The 20167-nt window shown below is 42.0% G+C and overlaps 2 protein-coding genes across 3 annotated transcripts in view; both read right to left on the reverse strand.

Moving 5' to 3' along the window:
* The window catches only part of rab11fip1a (RAB11 family interacting protein 1 (class I) a), a 124101-nt gene extending 114369 nt beyond the window's left edge, over window positions 1–9732 (reverse strand). For both annotated transcript variants that reach the window (XR_014570354.1, XM_083783942.1), the window contains exon 1: window positions 9221–9732. Coding sequence is in view for 1 of the 2 variants with exons in the window: in XM_083783942.1 (XP_083640068.1) it covers window positions 9221–9570 (350 nt within the window). In the remaining variant the exon portion in view is untranslated. The remainder of the gene's footprint in view (window positions 1–9220) is intronic.
* A 531-nt stretch (window positions 9733–10263) lies between these two features.
* Window positions 10264–20167, reverse strand: part of adgra2 (adhesion G protein-coupled receptor A2) — a 51769-nt gene continuing 41865 nt past the window's right edge. The window contains exons 9-19 of the mRNA XM_083784315.1: window positions 19855–20053; window positions 19336–19485; window positions 18829–18990; window positions 18290–18490; window positions 16778–16967; window positions 16136–16344; window positions 15884–16011; window positions 15516–15639; window positions 15275–15423; window positions 14378–14467; window positions 10264–14223 (exon numbers count right to left, since the gene is read on the reverse strand). Coding sequence (XP_083640441.1) covers window positions 12804–14223; window positions 14378–14467; window positions 15275–15423; window positions 15516–15639; window positions 15884–16011; window positions 16136–16344; window positions 16778–16967; window positions 18290–18490; window positions 18829–18990; window positions 19336–19485; window positions 19855–20053 — 3022 coding nt within the window. The 3' untranslated portion in view covers window positions 10264–12803. The remainder of the gene's footprint in view (window positions 14224–14377; window positions 14468–15274; window positions 15424–15515; window positions 15640–15883; window positions 16012–16135; window positions 16345–16777; window positions 16968–18289; window positions 18491–18828; window positions 18991–19335; window positions 19486–19854; window positions 20054–20167) is intronic.

Genomic DNA, 20167 nt, shown 5'->3' on the forward strand with positions numbered 1-20167 from the left:
AACATACCAGTGAAAGCAGGGCCAATGTGCAGAAATACTTTTTCAAAATACCTGAACAGTGAATACTCAAAAATGGAAGATGAGCTCAAAAATACATTTGATAAATTGGAATATCTCTCGACCACTGCAGATATATGGACTGCAAATAACAAATAACAGCAGCCTTACTGAAAAGCATCTCAATGTGCTTATTGAGGCTGAAAGGACTTTAAGTTTACCCATCTTTTTTTTTTGTTCAAAATGGCCAGATGTGAGGTAAATAATTTTACTGATAGTTTCTCTTTGTGAGGCTGAGCTTTGTTTGCTTGCCAATGTTGAAGATGTTTTTGACATTATTTTTCTGTAATGTCAGTCTGGCAAAGGAGTGTAGTTGATTTACTTGAATACTGCCAAAATAGTATTGTTAACTAATAACTTTACGGTGTAAGAATAGTGTACTCATTTTTTATTTGATTATTATGTATTTTCTTCATATTGCACAGCACCATTTGTTTTGAAGGCAAGTTGAGGCTACAATAAAGATGCCTGTCAATTTCTGTGTCAACATGTTTTATTGTTCCACTAGATTTCATAATGTTAGGAGGGAGTTGTCTTTTCTCTTACTGTGCGACAGAACAAAAAACCTTTTTAAATCGTTTATATTATTCTTTTTTAAAGTAAAGTAAAGTAACTTGAAAGTAGTTACTTTCATAATTTAATAACTAGTAAAGTAACAAATTACTTTTTTAGATAAACTATAATTCTTTACTTTTTAAAAGTAACTTGAACAACACTGATTGTTTGCTTATTCATAAATAAATCAAACAGCATGCATACATTACATACATATCGATAATGTGTTTTATATTTGTAGATTTTTTTGAATGCCATGTTGATGAATTGAATACCACAACAAGTTCCCATAACTTTGTGTCATCCTTTTAGCTCAAATGACTGACTTGACCGTGTGCCGTTTACATTTCTGTCTAAAAAAATATTCAATCAAAAACATTTTTAATTTGAGTGAAAACACAATAGGTTATTGGGAATTCCATATCCTATCATAACTTACTATAATTGCAGTTTACTATGTACAGTACCCATAAATACTAAATAGACAATAATATCAAACCTTTTGCCTCTTTGTGTTTGTGCGTGTGCATGCGTGCGTGTGCGCGTGTGTGAAAAACATGCAGCAAAATTCTGAGTGCTTTAACTCTGCATGTTACACCCTCATGGGATTTTTGTGTGCAGGCCTTTCTAGTGCCCACTGGGAGAATCAACCTAAAAAAAGGGGTCACAATTAGAGCTTTGTTAAATGCTCCACCCTCTTATCCTCCCTGTCAAGCACAATCAGCACTGTGCAGGAGAAAAGTAGGAGCATACTGTACTTCAGAGCCCTTGTCATAAGTACAACAAAACAAGCAATTAGCGCATGTGCGCACGGACACATACACCCACAGCTTGTGATTAAAGCCTTGCTATTATTAGTTGTTGTGGTACTGTGGGTGTGTCCCATTTAGCAAGCCTTCCGTTTTGTGAACTCTTTTGTTCCCCAAACATGATTCAGCAGCCTTCTACCTGATAGGCAGAAAGTAAAGGTCTTTGTGTGGATTCCTCTTTGATGACATCATAGGAGGACCACACTGTACTCGAACAGAGGGCACAACGACAGATTGGAACAATTTGTAAGAGTGGTAATAATCTGGTAGGTGCTCTGGGTTGGGTATATTTTGACAGTGGATGAAGACACACTAGGATGCAGTGTTCTTTGCCTGGCACTGATCAGACACTGTTGTGTGTGGTTCATGTGGAGTTCATTGCTGACAGCATTCATTTTAGTGTCATCATGAGACAAAAATCCAGACGGAATCTGCAGGGGAAAACAGCCAGGAAACATGCATGGGAGTAAACCAACATTCCAAGAACCCTTGTAGACATGCAGGGAGGCCGTTTAAGAGATGTAATGAAAGCCGGGCTGAGCCTAATTCAAACATTCTTCATCTCCCACCCAAAGTAAAGCTTGCCAAGTCAAACAGCAACTACTGGCTTAGGTTAACTGAGACAGCAGACAGATTATGTTCTAGGCCTTCACAACCACAAAACATGAACTTGTCTGTCCCTTTTCAAATTTTGCTATCTTATCTAGAGAATGTTTTGGATGCAAAATCATGTATTGTGAAAGGAAAAAGGAGTTAACAGTGGTGGACGAGCAGTTAGCCTCTGCTGTGTTTGCAGCGGTAGTAGTAGGTGGATCCTGCTGAACTGGTTCTATCAGCAAAGGAAAGTGGTAAAAGCACTTCCCCTTGAAGCATAATGATTAACATGAGAGGCTCCGTTCTGTAATATGGACAATGAAGTCACAAACCACACTGAAGTCAATATTACATATTTTCTTCCTTAATATTGTATCAATGCATGACGACACCGTTTTTGAGTGGTGCAACCACTCTAAGGAACAGCAATGTCCGTGTTCACCTATGTGTTCACCTATGTGTCCGCCTATGTATGAGCACCAGAATGACTATTAGTACCAGTAGGGGTGCTGTTTGCCAGAAACAGAGAGAGAGAGATAGTGCTACCACTGTTGCCGAGAGAGAGAGAGAGAGAGAGAGAGAGAGAGAGAGAGGAGGGGGGAGGGGAGTTGCACCAATCGGTTCACACAGGTGTGATTGTTTACATAGGGGGGCGGCAGGGGCTCAGGGTTTTTTTTTATTAAATCGATTCATATCGTAGGGATTAATATCGAATCATCAATATATCGTTACATGCCTAGGTAGTTGATTACGTAAAGTCTGTCTGTCAAAATCATCCAGTAACTTTACAAGATGAATCCCTTGCTTCTTCTGTCATGTCAAGTCTAAATAAAAAATATTAACCACAAAATTGAGTTAAAACAATCTTAGTTCATCCCGTTTTTCTAGTGTAAGTGAGTGAGGCATTGCTATAGAGGTAAATTAGTCTGAAACTACTCTATAGCAATAGCATATAAATATAGTAAGTAATATTCAGCATTTGGATAATTTGTCAATTCACGAGAAAGGAATGTGTAACCCATGATATACGGTCAACATGGTTGTGAGATGAAAGATATTGTGCTCATATAGAATAGGACTTATATAACTGATTCTCAACCCACTGGTTCTCTATCATTTACAACTAATTTACATTTTCTCATGAAGCAGAGTTGCCGGATGTGCAAGTGAAGTGATGGGCACTTGAAGCCACACACACTGATGATGCGCAGGAATGAGAGACGGGGGAGGCACGAGTGGAGGGGAACTTTCGGTTGCATTCATTTTCAAAGGGAGTCACGTTCAACCTGCCGATTCAGGTGGTGAAGGGAGGAGGGGGGCCATGACACACATTGACACCTGAAAGTCATGCGACGTTGCCGCACGCAAATGTGTGTGTGGCCCCAAAGGCAGGAGAGATGCAACAAGTGACGTGTCTGGGGACACCAGGACAGATGCCGCATGCACGTTGACACCTGGAAGAGCGAGATGGAGGAGACGCGACTAGCCCATCTGTAAACCAGCGAACAAGCACGCACAGATGTTGAGCGGAAGAGCAGCACCGGGGAGACACGGGGAGACGTTGTGCGTTTGGAGGCCAACGCACCGCCGCACATTATTATTATTGTGGTGTGGTGTAGACCTACTGTTGACAGGACAGGTACCACACTTTGTACGGGTACAGCTAATGTACACCAGTTGACAACAGGTACAACAGGCATAATCATTTCATAACGGGGGGGGGGGGGGGGGCATGCATTCCAAACTTGCATCACGTAAATGACACAAATCACGATGTGTTCATGATTTGAAGCATTTTGTTCAAAAAGGAGCACTACTCCAGACTTTGGAAGCCAATCTTAGCCAATCAGGATTCAGGATGTAGTATGAAGAATTGGAAAGAACCATTTTGTTTAATGGCTGTTTGCCGATTTGCATGATGTTTGGACAGAATCTGTAGATGTACTGTCAAAAAATGTGTTTTGCAAAAATCGGCCCATGTAAAAAGACAGGCCCATGTAAAAAGAAATAGGGGCAGAGGTTCATCTGGGGCATCCAGTGAGAATGTGTGCAGTTTGGCTGCGACCAAGCCAACAGTGCCAGAGATTAGCTGTTTACAGACAGACACGCAGACAGGGTGCAAAACATACTCTCTCCCCATGCCTTCCGCCTGGTGGAAACAATAAGATCGTTTTATGCAACACAATTGAATACATTATACATTAGTAAGTGGAGTCCCTACTTTGTTTCTCTCAACTAAGGGGTCCTTAACCTGTCATCCATTAGATACAGCTGGTTCTCTAAAAACTCAAACTAAACAAAAAACTACCCTTTATTACAAAAAAGAACACCTGCCTAAATATAGTATGGGGGTGGGGGCAGGAATTATTCTTTAAATTGAAATAACTCATGAGCGAGCACTTCATGAATCACACTACATGACAACTATTCTATGACAAACTGAAATATGTGTGGTGGTATAACCTAATTTCATTGTGAATATTCCCAGCTGCATTGTGTTAGTAGGACAAAGGGCCTCCCTTGTAGCAGGAAAGCCTAGTCTTTAGTGTCAGACCCTGTATCAGAACAACAGTGAAAAATGGTAGTAATTCAACACCACCTGCTTCCAGGGGGGAAAGGCAACATCCAATACCCTTCCTGTATGTGCGGCCTAGAGTAGTCGGAAGGAGTAGGCTATGCCAACAGCAAGGTGAGTGAAGGAGAATGACTAAGGAATGGTAAGTGCAAGGAATGAACCTAAGGAATGTCATAAAAACCTGAACAACCTTACTGAGTAAACACTAGATAAGATTACAGATACCAGAGTACAATAAACACGAGTGTGGTAGTTCTAGGTCTGAAGAAAGGCTACCCTTGGATGAGCAACACAGAGAACTCACTGCCTGAGGTTATGATAAAACTATCACTAGCTCATTAAACTTTATCCTGAGGGATATCAGTATAACAACTTACTTTACAATGAATAGCCTATGCCCTATGGTACAACCATAGACTGTAAAAAAAAATATGGACAAAGCGTTCTCCGGGTCTGATATGGATGTAAAATGAAGCCTGTCAGTCCTTGAATTGTAAATCGCCATCTTTCTAGATCTGTTTGGGCCCAGCTGAGCCATTGGCTGGCCCAGACAACGAGGCGGGACTTCCCCCCTTCTTCTTCGTTGGTTTTTATTTTGACTCGAGTGGGTGGGGGATCCTGTTCATAGACTGTAACGGTAGCCACGCCCCTCAGAACATACGCGACTTTATGGTCATTTTTTAAATAAATGGGACCATAATTTTCCAAAAAGAATATTATGACATTAGAAATGAGACTTTAAACTAGTGACTGGAAGCTGAAAGTATTCATGACCATGTTTATTAAGGTAATACAGTCTAGGTGAAGTTGGGCCCAAATACATGGATCTCTATGGAGCTGTGGGGTTTTTTGAGCCCAATGACAGCGCCACAACAGGCCATTATATGAATTTTCAGGAAATGCCGATTTCCTTAGTGGCTTCACAAAATATCTGTCTGACTGCCCCCCTGGGTACAACCCAAGAAGAACTCAATGCAACTCATGTACTTGCTGTAACAGCAAGAATGTGTAGTGTTTGTGTTTATTTGTGTATTACTGTGTGTGTATTACTGTGTGTATTTCACAGTAGGTAACATGATGTAAACTGATTTCTTTGCCAGGTGAAACCTGGCTTATGATCGCTGCTGTTGGCTATGAGGACCTTATGAGTCCTTTTGCAGAACCTAGTCATGATTGGCTGGCCGAGTCTGACCCCATACTCCGAAACGCCGCCTAAACCAATGGAAGTCTGACCCCATAATCTGAAACGCCACGGGTAAGTCTCAACCAAGCCCACAGACTTCCATTGAAGTGAATACAGGGGGCGGGCCTGTCGCTCCTCATCCACTCTCTAGATATATTATAACTCTATTGTCTCAAGGGGGCACGGTGGCACAGTCGGTAGTGCTGTTGCCTCACAGCTAGAAGGTCCTGGGCTCGATTCCCACTGGGGACTCTGTGCATGTGCATGTTCTCCCCGTGTCCCCTAGGGTAGGTACCCTCAAAAAATGCAGTAATCCTGGTCTCTAAACTACCTCCCCCTGGCCAGCCTGATGGAGGGGAAAGGAACGGGTTGGAATAACGTGTTCCTTCCACGCGCTACGTACGGCCGGGGAAACTCCCCCCTGTCAGGTGAAAAGAAGCAGCTTGGACTCCTCATGCATAGAAGGAAGCATGAGGTCAGTCCACTGCCCCCCCAGGTTGGCAGAGGAAGTGTAGCGCCCAGGATTACATTAGATAATTGACACTGGGTGAAAAAATGGGTTGCAAAATTGTGGGATAAAATTAAGATAAAAAAAAAACTCTGGTCTCAACCCAGAGTCTGTAACGCCGCAGAAAAGGGGGACAGATGCACAACGGAGAACACTTGTTTCACCTGGCTGACTGTTAATGATATGCGTGGTGTCAAACTAGGGCTGGCCTGGCTGGGTGTTATTACTTCAAATCAATATCATGATTATTTATTTTTGTTTGTTTTTGGTTAACCCATTTTGGGAACCCCTTTTGGTGTTAGCATTATGTTATGCTTTAGCTATTGAAAAATAGCAGATCTACAAGCTCATAGCGTGCAGTGGCACGCTACGAGCTTGTAGGTCTGCTATTTTTGAAAAATGACTGAGGACTGACATAGAAAAATAGCTTTTTCAGAAAACTGTCAGGATGTAGAAGACATTTTTAGAATCTGATCTCAGGTAAAAATGGCCCAACTCGACGTCAAACATAGGAAGCCATTGTGGGAAGGGTTTAAAAGTAGCTCAACTCCCCACATTAACGACTGCTTCATTCTTGTCAGTGAGAAAACTCCCCACATTACATAAGAGTCTACACACCCATGCTACAGTACGTCATTGAAGTGTCATGACCATGACACTACACCACCTCATCTAAGTGGATGACCTTCTGAGTCCTGACTCATGAAACAAACTTGGGTGTGTGAGCTTACTGAAAACACTGTAGCAACTAGAGAAACAAATGGGTGACACGCTCCACGCATCATGTCAGCTCTGTGGGAAAAAGATCTTCTGACAAACTTATATAACCCATCCGACCTAGCAAGGGTCGAGATGGATTCACACTGCCTTATTAAGTGGAATTCCAGTACTTGGAAGGAATGGAATGGTAATGCTATGAGCAATGGAGGTCTACTATACTATACTATAGTAGACCTCCATAAGTGGATATGTGTATTTTGTCAAATGTTTAGTGTGGTTTCAACAGCCTTGATTTTCAGTCAACTTGGAGACTAAATTCTAATAATAATTACTTTTCTTAGTCATATGTTTCTTTGAAAATAAATCTCAAAGCATCTTAGCTACGAATACTAACTCTAAAATAGAGTGATTTGAAATAACATGAAAAAAGTGGAAGGACATTACTCTATTGGAAATAGTAAATCTGTTGTAATCTTTGTACGTAGCTGCCATCACTGAGAAGCCTCAAGTTATTACATGTCTGCTTTCCACACATCTATAGTATTGTGACTTGTCAAATGAATTGCAATAGTAGTTACAATCTCTGCGAACTGCAGAAAAAGAACATTGTTTTTACTTCAAAAGCCTTTCTTTTGCATACAGGTAGTACTCTATATTTGTATGTCACCTAATGTTGTGATGAATTGAAAATAACACAATATGAACAAGCCATTCTTCCGGGTATTTTTAATCCTCTTAGCAGATGTTGTGTCCTGACCAGGTCCTCCAATGCTGGCCTACTTGAAGTGCCTAAAAGAATGTGCACAAAAATATATGGTGAGGCAGCTTTTTGCTTCTACGGCCCAACAGCCTGGAATAAACTTCCATTCGAGCTCAGACACGCACCCTCTGTAGACATTTTTAAATCTCAACTCAAGACTCACCTCTTCACTCTTGCTTTTAGTTGAGTTTTACTATGCACGTTCCTACCCTGCCCTGACTGATTTGCTGCATGTGGTGTTTTTATTTGTTTTTATTTATTTAATGTTCTTATATTCAATTTTGTTCTTTGCCATTGTTCTATCATTTTAACTACTTGTGTTTTCTTGTATTATATTTTTGTGTCCTGCCCTGTGAAGCACTTCTGAGCTGCATTTATGTATGAAAGGTGCTATACAAATAAAGTTTATTATTATTACCTGTAATAAAATCTTCAATCAATCAATCCCATAAAACCAGGGAGAACAAAGCATGGTGTGCCACTGCTTGTAGATAACTGACACTTTACTGAGGCAAAGGGGAATATGCATTAATTATAATAAAGTACTACTAGACTAGACTACTTCATGCAATAAGCAATATCCAACCTACAGCAAGAATCAAGAGCTAGGTTAAATAAACTACAAAAAGACCGGTCTAGATGTTCCCGTTATTCCAATTTGATATGTTGAGCAATTAAACAAGTAGAACATTTTAATTTTTAGTAAACACATTTTAAAAGGTGAATGAGTGTATCATTTGGCAAGAAATATGCAAACGATATCTACTGGCCACAGGCTTATTCAGATTCAGATTTGAACCACTTTGTTTTTCCTTTAATTCTAAGCAATCACAATTTAGTCTAGCTAGCCGAAATGACAGTTGGTCATTTGACACAGAGGTGCCATTTTGATTGCTGTAATGAGTGGTGTTAATTTTCCACCCTGGGTACAAGTCCTGCAGCCACAGCCAAGTTCAGACAAAACAACAATAGAGCTAGTTTGACAACCACTGCTGGATTATGTTTCTCACACCTCTACTTCTCTGCCAAATCCCACTCTCAACCAAGGAGGTCAAATGGAGAGAGGTTTGAGCCTGAGGGATCACATTCTTTGTGTCTTCAAAGAATCTGGGATCCTTTAAAAAAAAATAAGTTGTGCCCCCCCCCCCCCCCCCCCCCAAAATACAATAAGTAATGAATTGGAAAGTATAGCAGTAAGCCGTTTGGAACTTTCTTAACCAACTGAAAGTTGAAATATATATAGCTATAGTTTACTCTATTCTACTGTACAATCAACATAAACAAAACATTACAAACACATTTACAAAACAAACATTACTTGTTGTTAGTTACTAGTGTTCGTCCTTTCCTTGAATTTACTAACAAGATAAGGAAAACATGTCTCAGTTCAGTTTGCATTTTGGTGCTGGGACTACTAACGTTTTACATCAGGTAGTGTGAGAAGAAGAGTACTACTCACTCTGTCTTTTTGCGAGATTTGTTGTCGTGAAGATCCAGTAAATTTATTACAGTTTGTCCCAGGAACTTGTCAAGCCCCACATGGGCACGATGCATCACAATGATATTAAGTGTGCATCGCTCAGCATTGTTTTGGTGGAATAATGGAAGTTCGAAATTCGCCTCTTCTTTCCATACTGGCGCGACGGACTTTTCAGCAACAGAGGTAGAAAACTTGTCTTTGGCCAGTTGGAATATGGCATAGGCATCGTTGGTTCCATTCTTCCCCTTGATACGCAGATTCCTAGCTTGGTGCACCGTTACCTGTACACTGGTCGGGAACCATTGTTGGCTTTGGTCGGACAAAGACATTGTCAAAGCTAATTAAGCTTTGACAAATATTACTACTCCGACTAGCTGGCGCCTGGCTAGGATGGTGTTCTTGGCGTTTTTCTTCAAGCTTCAACACGTCCGTGGAGGTTGTAGTAACGTTACCTAGGCTAGCTTGTTTCAGACCAGGAAGCGGCCGTGTTTTGTTACTACAACAACTGCTCAGGAGTCAGGATGCTCCTCCCTCATCCTCTCTCATAACACTATCCCTGAAACAAACAAACACACTCTCAACAACTGACAAAACCTAGTTACTACTAACTAACCAGTGTAGCGGAATCAATATATAATTACGGCAAAACGCCATGATGACATGTCATCATACACATTTTTTACAAAGTTTATTTTTTCTATTTTCCAACCCCACTGTGTAGAAATGAGGAGCAATTTACTTCCCCAACATCATTGGTTCCCGCCCCATGCTCTATATACATCTGATGCGATTGGCTAACATTTCTGGCAATAACTTGACGTCCACCCACGATTGGGTAGTGCTTGTATGGTGTTGCACAATCATGGCCCGTTAACCTTCCACTGTTCCACATCCATCACAGATGGAGAACAGTGTCCACTGTCCAGCACCGTATCAAATGTGGTCAAATGATTACTTATTCATTTACTGATCTGAGCCCATTAAATATAAGATGATGTCCAGTCACATTCTTTTCTATTTCTTTATTTGAAACTGGATTTGTAAGGCAGTCTGAGGTTCTTGAAAAATATATTACTGAACTAAAGAAAATGGCAGAATATTTCAGACTGTTTTATGTGACAATTATAAATAGGCCAATAGGCTATACAGACATGTTCTCAAAATCTCCCTTTTTATATCAAGATGCAAGTTTAACCCATCAAAAATATCCATCAAGGAGTCAACTAGCTAATAATGTGATGTGCTATGGGAAATTGGGAATGATGGTGGCTGTACTCAGAATACAGAAGTTCAGATTATGAACCAGTGTTAAATTCATTCATAAATGGACCTTATGGGAGCATAGAAAATAAAATGACAACTATGACAAACAAAACCAAATATGTGACATCACTACAGTTTCATTGGTGTTTGTAGGCTTATACTGCCCCATATTTTCACAACTAAAGCTTTTGTTTTTATAACCAATATCCAATACAAACCTAATCATTTTTAAGTTAGAGTAATGCATACTGGCTTAACGGAACGACACACCAAACACAAACACCATAAATATTAACAGCAATTTCTTGAAAAACAAAAAAACTTGATCACATTTAAAATTCAGTTATTAATAATGAGAAATGTCAATGTCATGAATGTGATTGTCGCAAGCTCCAAAGTTCAATATTTATAGTTTGTAGTGTAGTAGCAGAAATATCTAACACCAGATGATCATGTTCAAACACTAAAGGCTAATTCATACTTTATTGCTTGAGACAGACAAAGGTAACATTTTATACATTTTCAGTTAACTCTCAACAAAGATGACCCTAACTAGAGTGTCAAAAGCAGAGGCTTAGGCTATTGAAACAAGTGTTGACAAAGTATAAATTAGCCTTTAGACATAACATTTCATTAAACAGTTTTGGATCACCTTCCACATATCATTATTCATTACGCATACTCGAGAAGTTATGAACAAAATTGTGATTACTGATACAGGTGTTAACGCAATTGGATAGTGTAACTACCATGGCCATAACGGAATAGTTGTGCTGAATAATAGGTGACAATACTACATTATAACCATACTGGATGTATTTCTGTACCAATACAATTAAAACATGTAATAATGATTAAATAGACACTCGAGTGCAAACATCACTCTCTTGAAGTCTTTTCATGAAATGTAGTTTTCCACGACAGGCTGATTTCGTTGCCTATTCATTTCTGTACATAGTTTTAGTACATGGATACTAATCTCCCTGGGATTTACCAAATATTATATACTGCCAACAGAACACAACTATGGACATACAACAGACTGGCCATAAAACACACAATTCAGTATGTTCTGTTGACAACAGCATAGAATGCTTTTTAGGCAGACAATATCAATAGCCATAAGTATATGCTCTATAGAGAACCTATGCCAATTCTAGGTATAAATATATGTAACTCTTGAGACATTTTAGTGTGTTGTATTCTGTAGAAAATATATTCATATTTAGGTATCAAAATTAAGAGCTTATGTGCAGTGCAAGCTTTCGGCCCAGCCCCAAGGGGTATACCATCTGGTATCTCCAGTACACTCACTTTGGACATGTTTTTGCTCATCGTCACCTATAAAAAATATAACACTAAGAATTTCTCAAGACATAATTACTAATTAGTCAGCAAATGTAAAGTTGATTCTGACATCCAGCAGAGGGCAGTCTAAATTCATATAAACCTGGACAAGGATTCTGTGTGGGCAGAAAATCAGTTACTGCCACCATATTTGTTCAGTTAAATCTATTGGATGGGGGGAGATCTGTATCAGTGCTGATGTGAGTACATGAACAAAAATATATATTCAAAAGTCTCTTTCTAGCTTTTTAATCTCTCTTTCTCTCAGACATTCTGCACATCTAATTCTGTGTATTCACACACGCACGCACGCATGCGGCGAACACACACACACACACACACACACACACACACACACACACACACACACACACACACACACACACACACACACACACACACACACACTACTGCCATGTGTCACACAGGTGTGTACGCTCACGCATGCATACAAAAACATACAAGTGCATACATAAACACATGCAAACAGTTACTTCAAGAAAACAAAAGAGCATAAGGATCTCCACAGAGTAAATGCATATACTGTAGCTGTACAGAGGAAATTGACTATCTTGGATTCCATTTCGTGCTATAGTCAATATGCATAGAAAAGTCACAAATACAACAATAAAGCTTTCATAACAGATCCAAAATTAACATCACATGCCAATTTCAGACATTGCTTTTACAATTTTATGTGAAATGTAAAAATAAATGCGCATCTTAGTTTTTTTTTTTTTTTTTTGCAAATGACAATCAAATGACCTGTCTTATTATTATTTATTGTTTTACCATTTCACAGCAAACCCTGACTATGCTACAGAGGCAAGAGTACCAGACTTGGCCACTGGATGCCTTTATGATCCTTCATACCTCAAGTTATGAATATGTGTAAGAGACCATTAAAACAAAACCAAGTCGGCATTTACAGATGATCATGTGGAAATATGGGTCACACTGTAGTCTCACTCTTCCACAAGCCACTTTTCATGCCAACAGAGCTCTGGGAATGGTCTGTGCCGCTTGTATCCTGCTCCAGCTCTATCACTGAGTTTTTCAGCGTGCCATTAGGGGCGGCAGCAGCGGCCCCTGGCACAGTGGCAGTGACACTGTTGAGAGGGTATGAGCACCGCTTAGCGTCTCGCTCCACAGCCGCTGCCAGTTTCAAATTGTCTCTGCTGGCGCATCGTCTCTGGGCACCGTGCATGGCCACCCTGCTGGCCATGGAGGGTGGCAGGGGAAAGGGCTTACGGCTCCCACTGCTGCCCCCGTCACTTCCCTCTGATGGGCTTGTAGCCGCTGTCTCACCAATTCGCCTACCATTAGTTAGAGGGCTGGCCTGGCTCTCTGAGAGGCTGTGGTGGATGCTGCCATTCTCACTTGTGGCCTGTTTGTGAACGGTGAGGTGCTCTACGCCTGTAGGTCCCAATGCTCCCAAGCTGCCCCCTCCTCCAGCGGCCCTCAGGGCTTTGAGACGATAATGACCTCTGCCCTCGCCCCGATGATAATACTGGCTACTCCCTTGCTTAGTTCTGCTACTCACCTTCCTTCTCTGGGGGTGCACTGGGGCGACAGAGTTTATAGTAGGCAGGTGGTTGTTTGTTGGCTTGTTGACACTGTCAATGCCGTTGCTCGTGTTGGTGCTCATAGGGGCACGGGAGGTGTTGTTGGGATTATCCTGCGCCACCTGCAGTAGGTTGGTGAGCTTGCAGGGCCCGGGGCCCACGCTGCTGACTCCACTGGGTGTGGATGACGATCTGGCTGATGAGGAGTTGTGGGAGTCACCTGGAGGATGGCAGCTTATGAACAGTTGGTGAGGTGATCCCTGCTCAGAAGTTTGCACTCCACTCCCAGTGGTGCATGTGTGTGCGTAGGTAGAAACAGGCTGCGAGCGGCGGTAGCCTCGGCAGCACCCGAGCCACGAGGCCTGCACATCCAGACGTCGGAAGCAGTGGTGCACGACCAAGAACACCCCCAGTACTGTGGCTGCCACTCCATAGAGACAACTGAACAACAGACCAGTGTGCCCGGTTAGCCACATGGCCAAGGCACCGCAGCACCACAAAGCCAGGAACAGGAACTGGGTGGCCACCAGCACCATGAACTGTAGCCTCAGAGAGTACTGGTCCTCTGGTGGCATGACTGGGTTTATAGTGCCCACCGCTGAGTCTGTGGACAGGAGACTGGTGCTTCCTGCCAGCGCGGGCTGGCTCTCAGGCGCAGGGACGGACAGGGAGGGTCCTGTACATTCTTTGTCCACTCGGTGCTTCAGGCGAAACACAGTGCACAGGAAGTAGATCCAGGTCACCAACACCACCAGGCCTGCAGGGACAAAGAAAGCTCCCAGACTGGGGCGCCACACCAGCCAGCAGCTGTAAGAGGCAGTAAAGAAGTCAGAGGGGTCAGTACAAAACAAAGAATCTCTGTGTACGCAACACATCACAAAACAATATTCAGTTCGGTACGAAACAAAATGGCACAATGTCAGAGGTCAAAGGGCTCAAGGGTAAAAAGAGAAGCACTCACTAAGGGCTGTTGTCTCCATAGTTATTGATATTGACAGCTGCAGTGATCCCACATATAATAAGAGGAACTCCACCAGCAATCAAATAGAACCTAGGGAAATAGAGAAAAACATTTAGGCCAAAACCGGAAATCCCAGCAATGAATTTCTGAGTGGCTCACTCGTCACAAATGAAAAGCGCGCAATGTCACTTCTTGTTTATACTGCAGGATGCCGAAAGTTTTCTGGCAGCTATTATTGTTTTGGAAGTGTCCCTGTCCGTGTTCGTTTCCTCTTTGAGTTTCTACTCCCTGTGGCCATTTTTAATCATAACAAGGCTCTGTATTCTTTCTCTTTCTGAACTGATGGGCCTCAGTGAGTGAGTGTGATCTTCACACTCACTCACTGGGGGGGTAGTTCAGCTGCAATGAAGGCCTGACCCCATGTGGCTGAGTAGGCGACAGGGTGGTGGCTGGAAGACCAAGGAGGTCAGCCGTACAGTGTATGAACACAGATCCAGGAACATGGGGGCAGGGAGACCACAGAAAAAGGAGTTAAGGGAGACAGTGTGCCCCCGCTAATACCCTGCTCAGATTTACGACAGACCCCTCAACCTCCGTTATGTTGGCCTCATACATTCCTTGCCACCCCTGCACTGAGAACTCGGTGTGCATCACTGCGTTTAGCTTCTTTGTGCCTTACAGCATTGCTCTACTGTTGTTAACCTCCAAGGTTTCCTGCAAACAGAGGCGCTTTGGTTGCTCTACACAATGACCGTCTTTGATGGGTGCACTTTGGGTGGCCGTGCACACAAAAAACTCCCTCATCTGTCAAACATAATCCTTACCGACAGCAAAATGACAACCTCCTGACGGTTTGACCGAAGGTGAGTTGTGGTTCGCCATGATGACATCACTGACCTGAGCATAGGTCGCTGAGTAGGCGGAGTGGGAGACTCTCCCTCTGGTAGTCGTGGCATTCTCCACACTGCCTCTTTGTAGATGACCCTGCCGCTAACGCCAATCCACAGGAGAGTGGACAGGGAGGAATAATGGAGAACGATGCCCACCTGGCACAGATTACAAACGTGGGATCAGACATCCAATCCCACACACAAACAGTAGCATGAAACATGATGGGAAAAAAGTGAGGGTCTCTTACTGCCTGGCACACTACTGGGTAGCTGGTCAAGCTAATGCCTCCTGCATAGATGGCTGTTGTCATGGCAATGTGGAAGCATGTGTTGAGTAATGTGTGCCAGCTTTTTCTTGATATGCGTATGGAGCTGCATGGTTTAAGGGAAAAACATTTACAAAAACAACAATGGTGTGGTATAGATCTGCACAGCACACACACACACGCACACACACACACACACACACACACACACACACACACACACACACACACACACACACACACACACACACACACACACACACACACACACACACACACACACACACACACACACACACACACACACACACACACACACACACACACACACACACACACACACACAGTACCTGTGGTGCAGTATGTGTGTGATGATAATTGTAAACAGGCACAAGAGGAGCACTGCAGTACAGGCATAGACCACAGGGTGGAGAACCCTCACTGAGACGGGGAGAGCGCTTGGAAAGTCTGGCACCTCCTGATGCACAAGAAAGATTAAAGCAACAAACAAAAGTTTGAGTTGGTCGAGTTCTCATAGAACATACACAAATTATGATTCTGTGCAACATGATAACAGAACAGACACTATATGGATGACATACATGGAGCACTGCGTAGTTGCTAAGTTGGGAGCAGCGCAAAGTGGATGTGCTGCTGTCAGTATAGACCAGCTGACAGCCCTCTTGACTCCAGCTGCCCTGCCTCTCCAGTGCCCTCAGGCTCCACTGGGCAGCCACTGGATCGGTGCCAGGAGACAAGTGGCGCAGAGACACCCAGATGGGCTCCGAATGATTCCACATGCTGCATCCATCTGCCACAGAGAGGAGGGGAAATTACCCATATTAAATTCTATTAATCCATGCTAATTATTCAGCATCTGATTGAATTAGACATGTGTATCTGACCTTTATTCATACAGGGAAACTTGGTACTGCATTGATGCTCTTTTAAAAGAATGCCCTGCCTCACATCTATACTGTAGAGTTGTTTATTCACATCTGGGAGTTGCACAATGATGATAGCATGCCTTTCTCAAAGACATACTACAGAGTTTGTTAGAGAGCATTTCTCATTCACTTAACTTGTTTTTCTCCTGACAATCCAGGGATTAGAATGACCTTAAACGTACATGTCTCCATCCGTATTGGCTATCACCATGGTATAATTAATTATTGGGTTGTAGTGCGTTCATGCATCCAGAGTGAGAGGTTTCCATGGATTCAAGAGTGACAAATGTTCCTCACCCAGGCCTACAAAGATGACAGGGGTGTTGACGCTACGTCTCCGAGAGTGTTCCCCACCCATGCTTGAGTTCCCAGTCAATGGGAAGAAGCGGCCTGTCCGGAATGCTACAAACTGGAGTTTACAATCTGCAGGAGCATCAGGTGGGAAGAGAGAGGCTGGGAGAGTCACAGAGGCCAGGGCTATAGAGTTCTGGAGGAAGAGAGAACCATGGGATTGATTATATCACCACTCATAATTCAATGAGGTAGAACACTAGTTCCCTTTCATGGATTCTAATGCAGGTACAGCATGTTGCTATCACTATAATATTGTAAACATTATACACAACCACGTTGTAAAGCACATTTCAAGTTATACAAAAATGTAGGGGTAAGACATATTATATTTTATATACGTATGGTTGTCACAATATGCCTAATTTACAATTCGATTCGACTTTTGATTTTAAGGACACGATTCAATTTTTGCTATTTAAAATAGTTTTTTCAGCACTGACAGTTGTATTAGTCTTGATTTGTATAGAATAATCATTATTTCTCTACTTTATTTGAATAAAGACAATTATAAATAACAAATGAGACCCTCCAGACAAATGCGATTATGCGATTTCACAACTTTCCGCATATTCTTACTGCATAAAATCACATAAAACCCCACATATTTCACCACAAAATCGATGATTTTAGCCCGCAAAATCAAGGATTTTAGCCTGCGTTTTTCTTCTTTAAACATTCTTTGAATAGGTAAGAGTTCTATGACTGCCTTTCAAAGTTTTGGGCTATTGGGTAGATTCAATATGACTTTATTCAGACCGTGGCCATCTTGCCAGCAAGGTGCTAACTAGGTGCAGCTTCCCATTGACAGCCCATACTTCCAAACAGAAAAGTGATTGTATTAAACAACGTCAAACTCACCAACATTGCAGCTTGTACGAAAAGCTTGAATTATCCTCTTTCTATCTGCAAAGTGTTTGTTTCATAAAAATCCTGACATCCAGCTCATGTTATGAGCTACTTTCTGTCAAGAATATGACATATGACGTTGAATATCACTCAACGGCCCATGCGTATGGCCTGTTTTGAATTTGCACATAATGCAGGAGGTAGCAGGAGGTTGTTTTACTAAAAACGAGTGCTTCCAAACTGATACTTAATATAAATAAATAATCATCTGCAAGGAATTTCTTGACAGGAAGTAGCTCATAACATATCTACAGTGGATTTTTATGAAACAAACACTTTGCAGATAGAAAGAGGATAATTCAAGCTTTTCGTACAGCTGCAATGTTGGTGAGTTTTACGTTGTTTAATCAGATAGGAGTTTTCTGTTTGGATTCATGGGCTGTCAATGGGAAGTTGCACCTAGTTAGCACCTTGCTGGCAAGATGGCCACGGTCTGAATAAAGTCAATTGCATAGCAGCTGGTAAAAAAATTCCATTTCATAATACTCATAACATTATGGTCAGCTGGTGACAAGGAGGTACAGTAAGAGATGAGTGTTCTCTGCTCACCTTCAAGGGGAAGTTGTTCAGGGAGGTGTTATGTGTTCCTATGGTGCAGCGGAAGTGTAGCTGCTGCTCAGGGGACGACTCTGCCCCGTCCAGAGTTGGGCTGCCCATTAGGACCTCCCGACGCTGGTAAGCTGTGCAGCTTATACCTTTGAAGTGTGCAGGTCGAATCATGTAGGCCTCTATCACGATGTTCTTGGAAACCTGTGGATAATGGATATCAGTTTGATCAAAGTTAAATAAAACAGTTCAATATTTTGACTTTTCAAAGATAATTTGTATTATGGCATTTGGAATCCAATTTAGACAGACCAGGGAAGAGAGAGGAAACAAGTGACTGCAATATTCTGCTTCATTTTTATTTGCTATTTTGACCATGCATTATACAATATGTATACCGGTATTTGACATATATGACTTCTTTTCATTTCTTCCGTCTATATTCTTGTTGTGTATTCTTGTATATTTACTAAACTTGCGTGACATTACAATTGAAAGGGGTGACATGCAACAAGGTGTGGCTGAGATTTGATTGTTTCTACCATGGGAAGGTCCTGAGCATGGCTGTGGAGCTGAGGCCAGGCAAGTGTTTCCAGAGAGTAGACTATGGAGCTGCACGCTCTCTTCTCCCTCTGGGCATGGGCCAGAATCTGGTCATCCACCTGCATAAGGTTGCTGCCCATCTCTACAAGCACCTGTGACAGCTGAAATAGATATACACATACCGTATAAACAAAGAGATATTAAAACAAACTTCAAATGGTTTCTATTCCTAATTAACTTTGAGAACGTAAATAATGAGTAGCTATACTAAGTCAATTCTGTATTGTTTCAAGAGCCAATGGCTTATCATGCTTTATGTTTTATTTGCTTATTTTATGTGTATTTAAATTACGTTCCTACTACAAGGATCTCAGTCTAGTGTTTATTTAGCTGTAGAAAGTTGTGGGACGTCAGTACACTGAATCATACCTCACACGTTGAAAATAATTATGAATAAATAATTATAAACGGTAAATATATACATATATAGATATTTAAAGTCACACCTCTCGAAGCTGCTTGACATATTCGATGAATTTCTCCATCATCTGGGCTACATACAGCACATCCACAGAGTCAGTGAAGCCTGCTGCCTCTAGTGTGTATGAGCGCACCTGATGCGCCACAGTGACTGCATTAGATGCATTGATGGGCCTCTGAAATACAGAAGCAAAGATTTGAGGAAGCAATATGAAAGATCCCCCTAGTCATGCCACCCAATTTAAACTGTGCAGTAATAATTAAAACTGAGATATATACGCAACATAATAATCAGAAGTAGTAGATTTACAGCACGTTACATGCTCATAATATTGGCAAACACTGGATATATGACAGAAGTGTGTATGTGTGCGTGCGACCGTGCGTGCGTGCGCGCACATGAGTGCGTGCGCAGAGAAATAAAGCTACTTTCTGACAGTACACTGCAAGTGTTGCTGAAATTTGTTGTCTCCAGTTCTCCTGACTTTATCATGCACCTTAAGTGGACCAGAAGCCCTACTTCAACCTTTAACAGTAATACTGACCAGAATGAAAGTGTGTAGGACACGGGTGATGCCGTTGGTATAGTGACAGTTGGTGTAGTCACCTTCCTGCCATTTTCCTGAGCGGTCACAGTAACGGGAAGCCTTCTTCTGCTCCATACCTCCATCCACAGACAGGGAGGGGTAACGCAGCTGCAGGCAGTACTGGTGGGACACAATGCCTGCCAGGGTCCTTGGCCACCTGGGAAGTAAACAGCAGGGTTTAATATAAAAAGCAATACAGCTCTTAGTGTCTTTCGGGAGCATAATAATAGTTACTGTAACTCAGTAGTTCTCAAAGTTAAAGACCCTCAGG

Source organism: Protomyctophum parallelum (assembly GCF_964188405.1).
Source record: "Protomyctophum parallelum genome assembly, chromosome: 15".
In the NCBI taxonomy this organism is placed as follows: domain Eukaryota; kingdom Metazoa; phylum Chordata; class Actinopteri; order Myctophiformes; family Myctophidae; genus Protomyctophum; species Protomyctophum parallelum.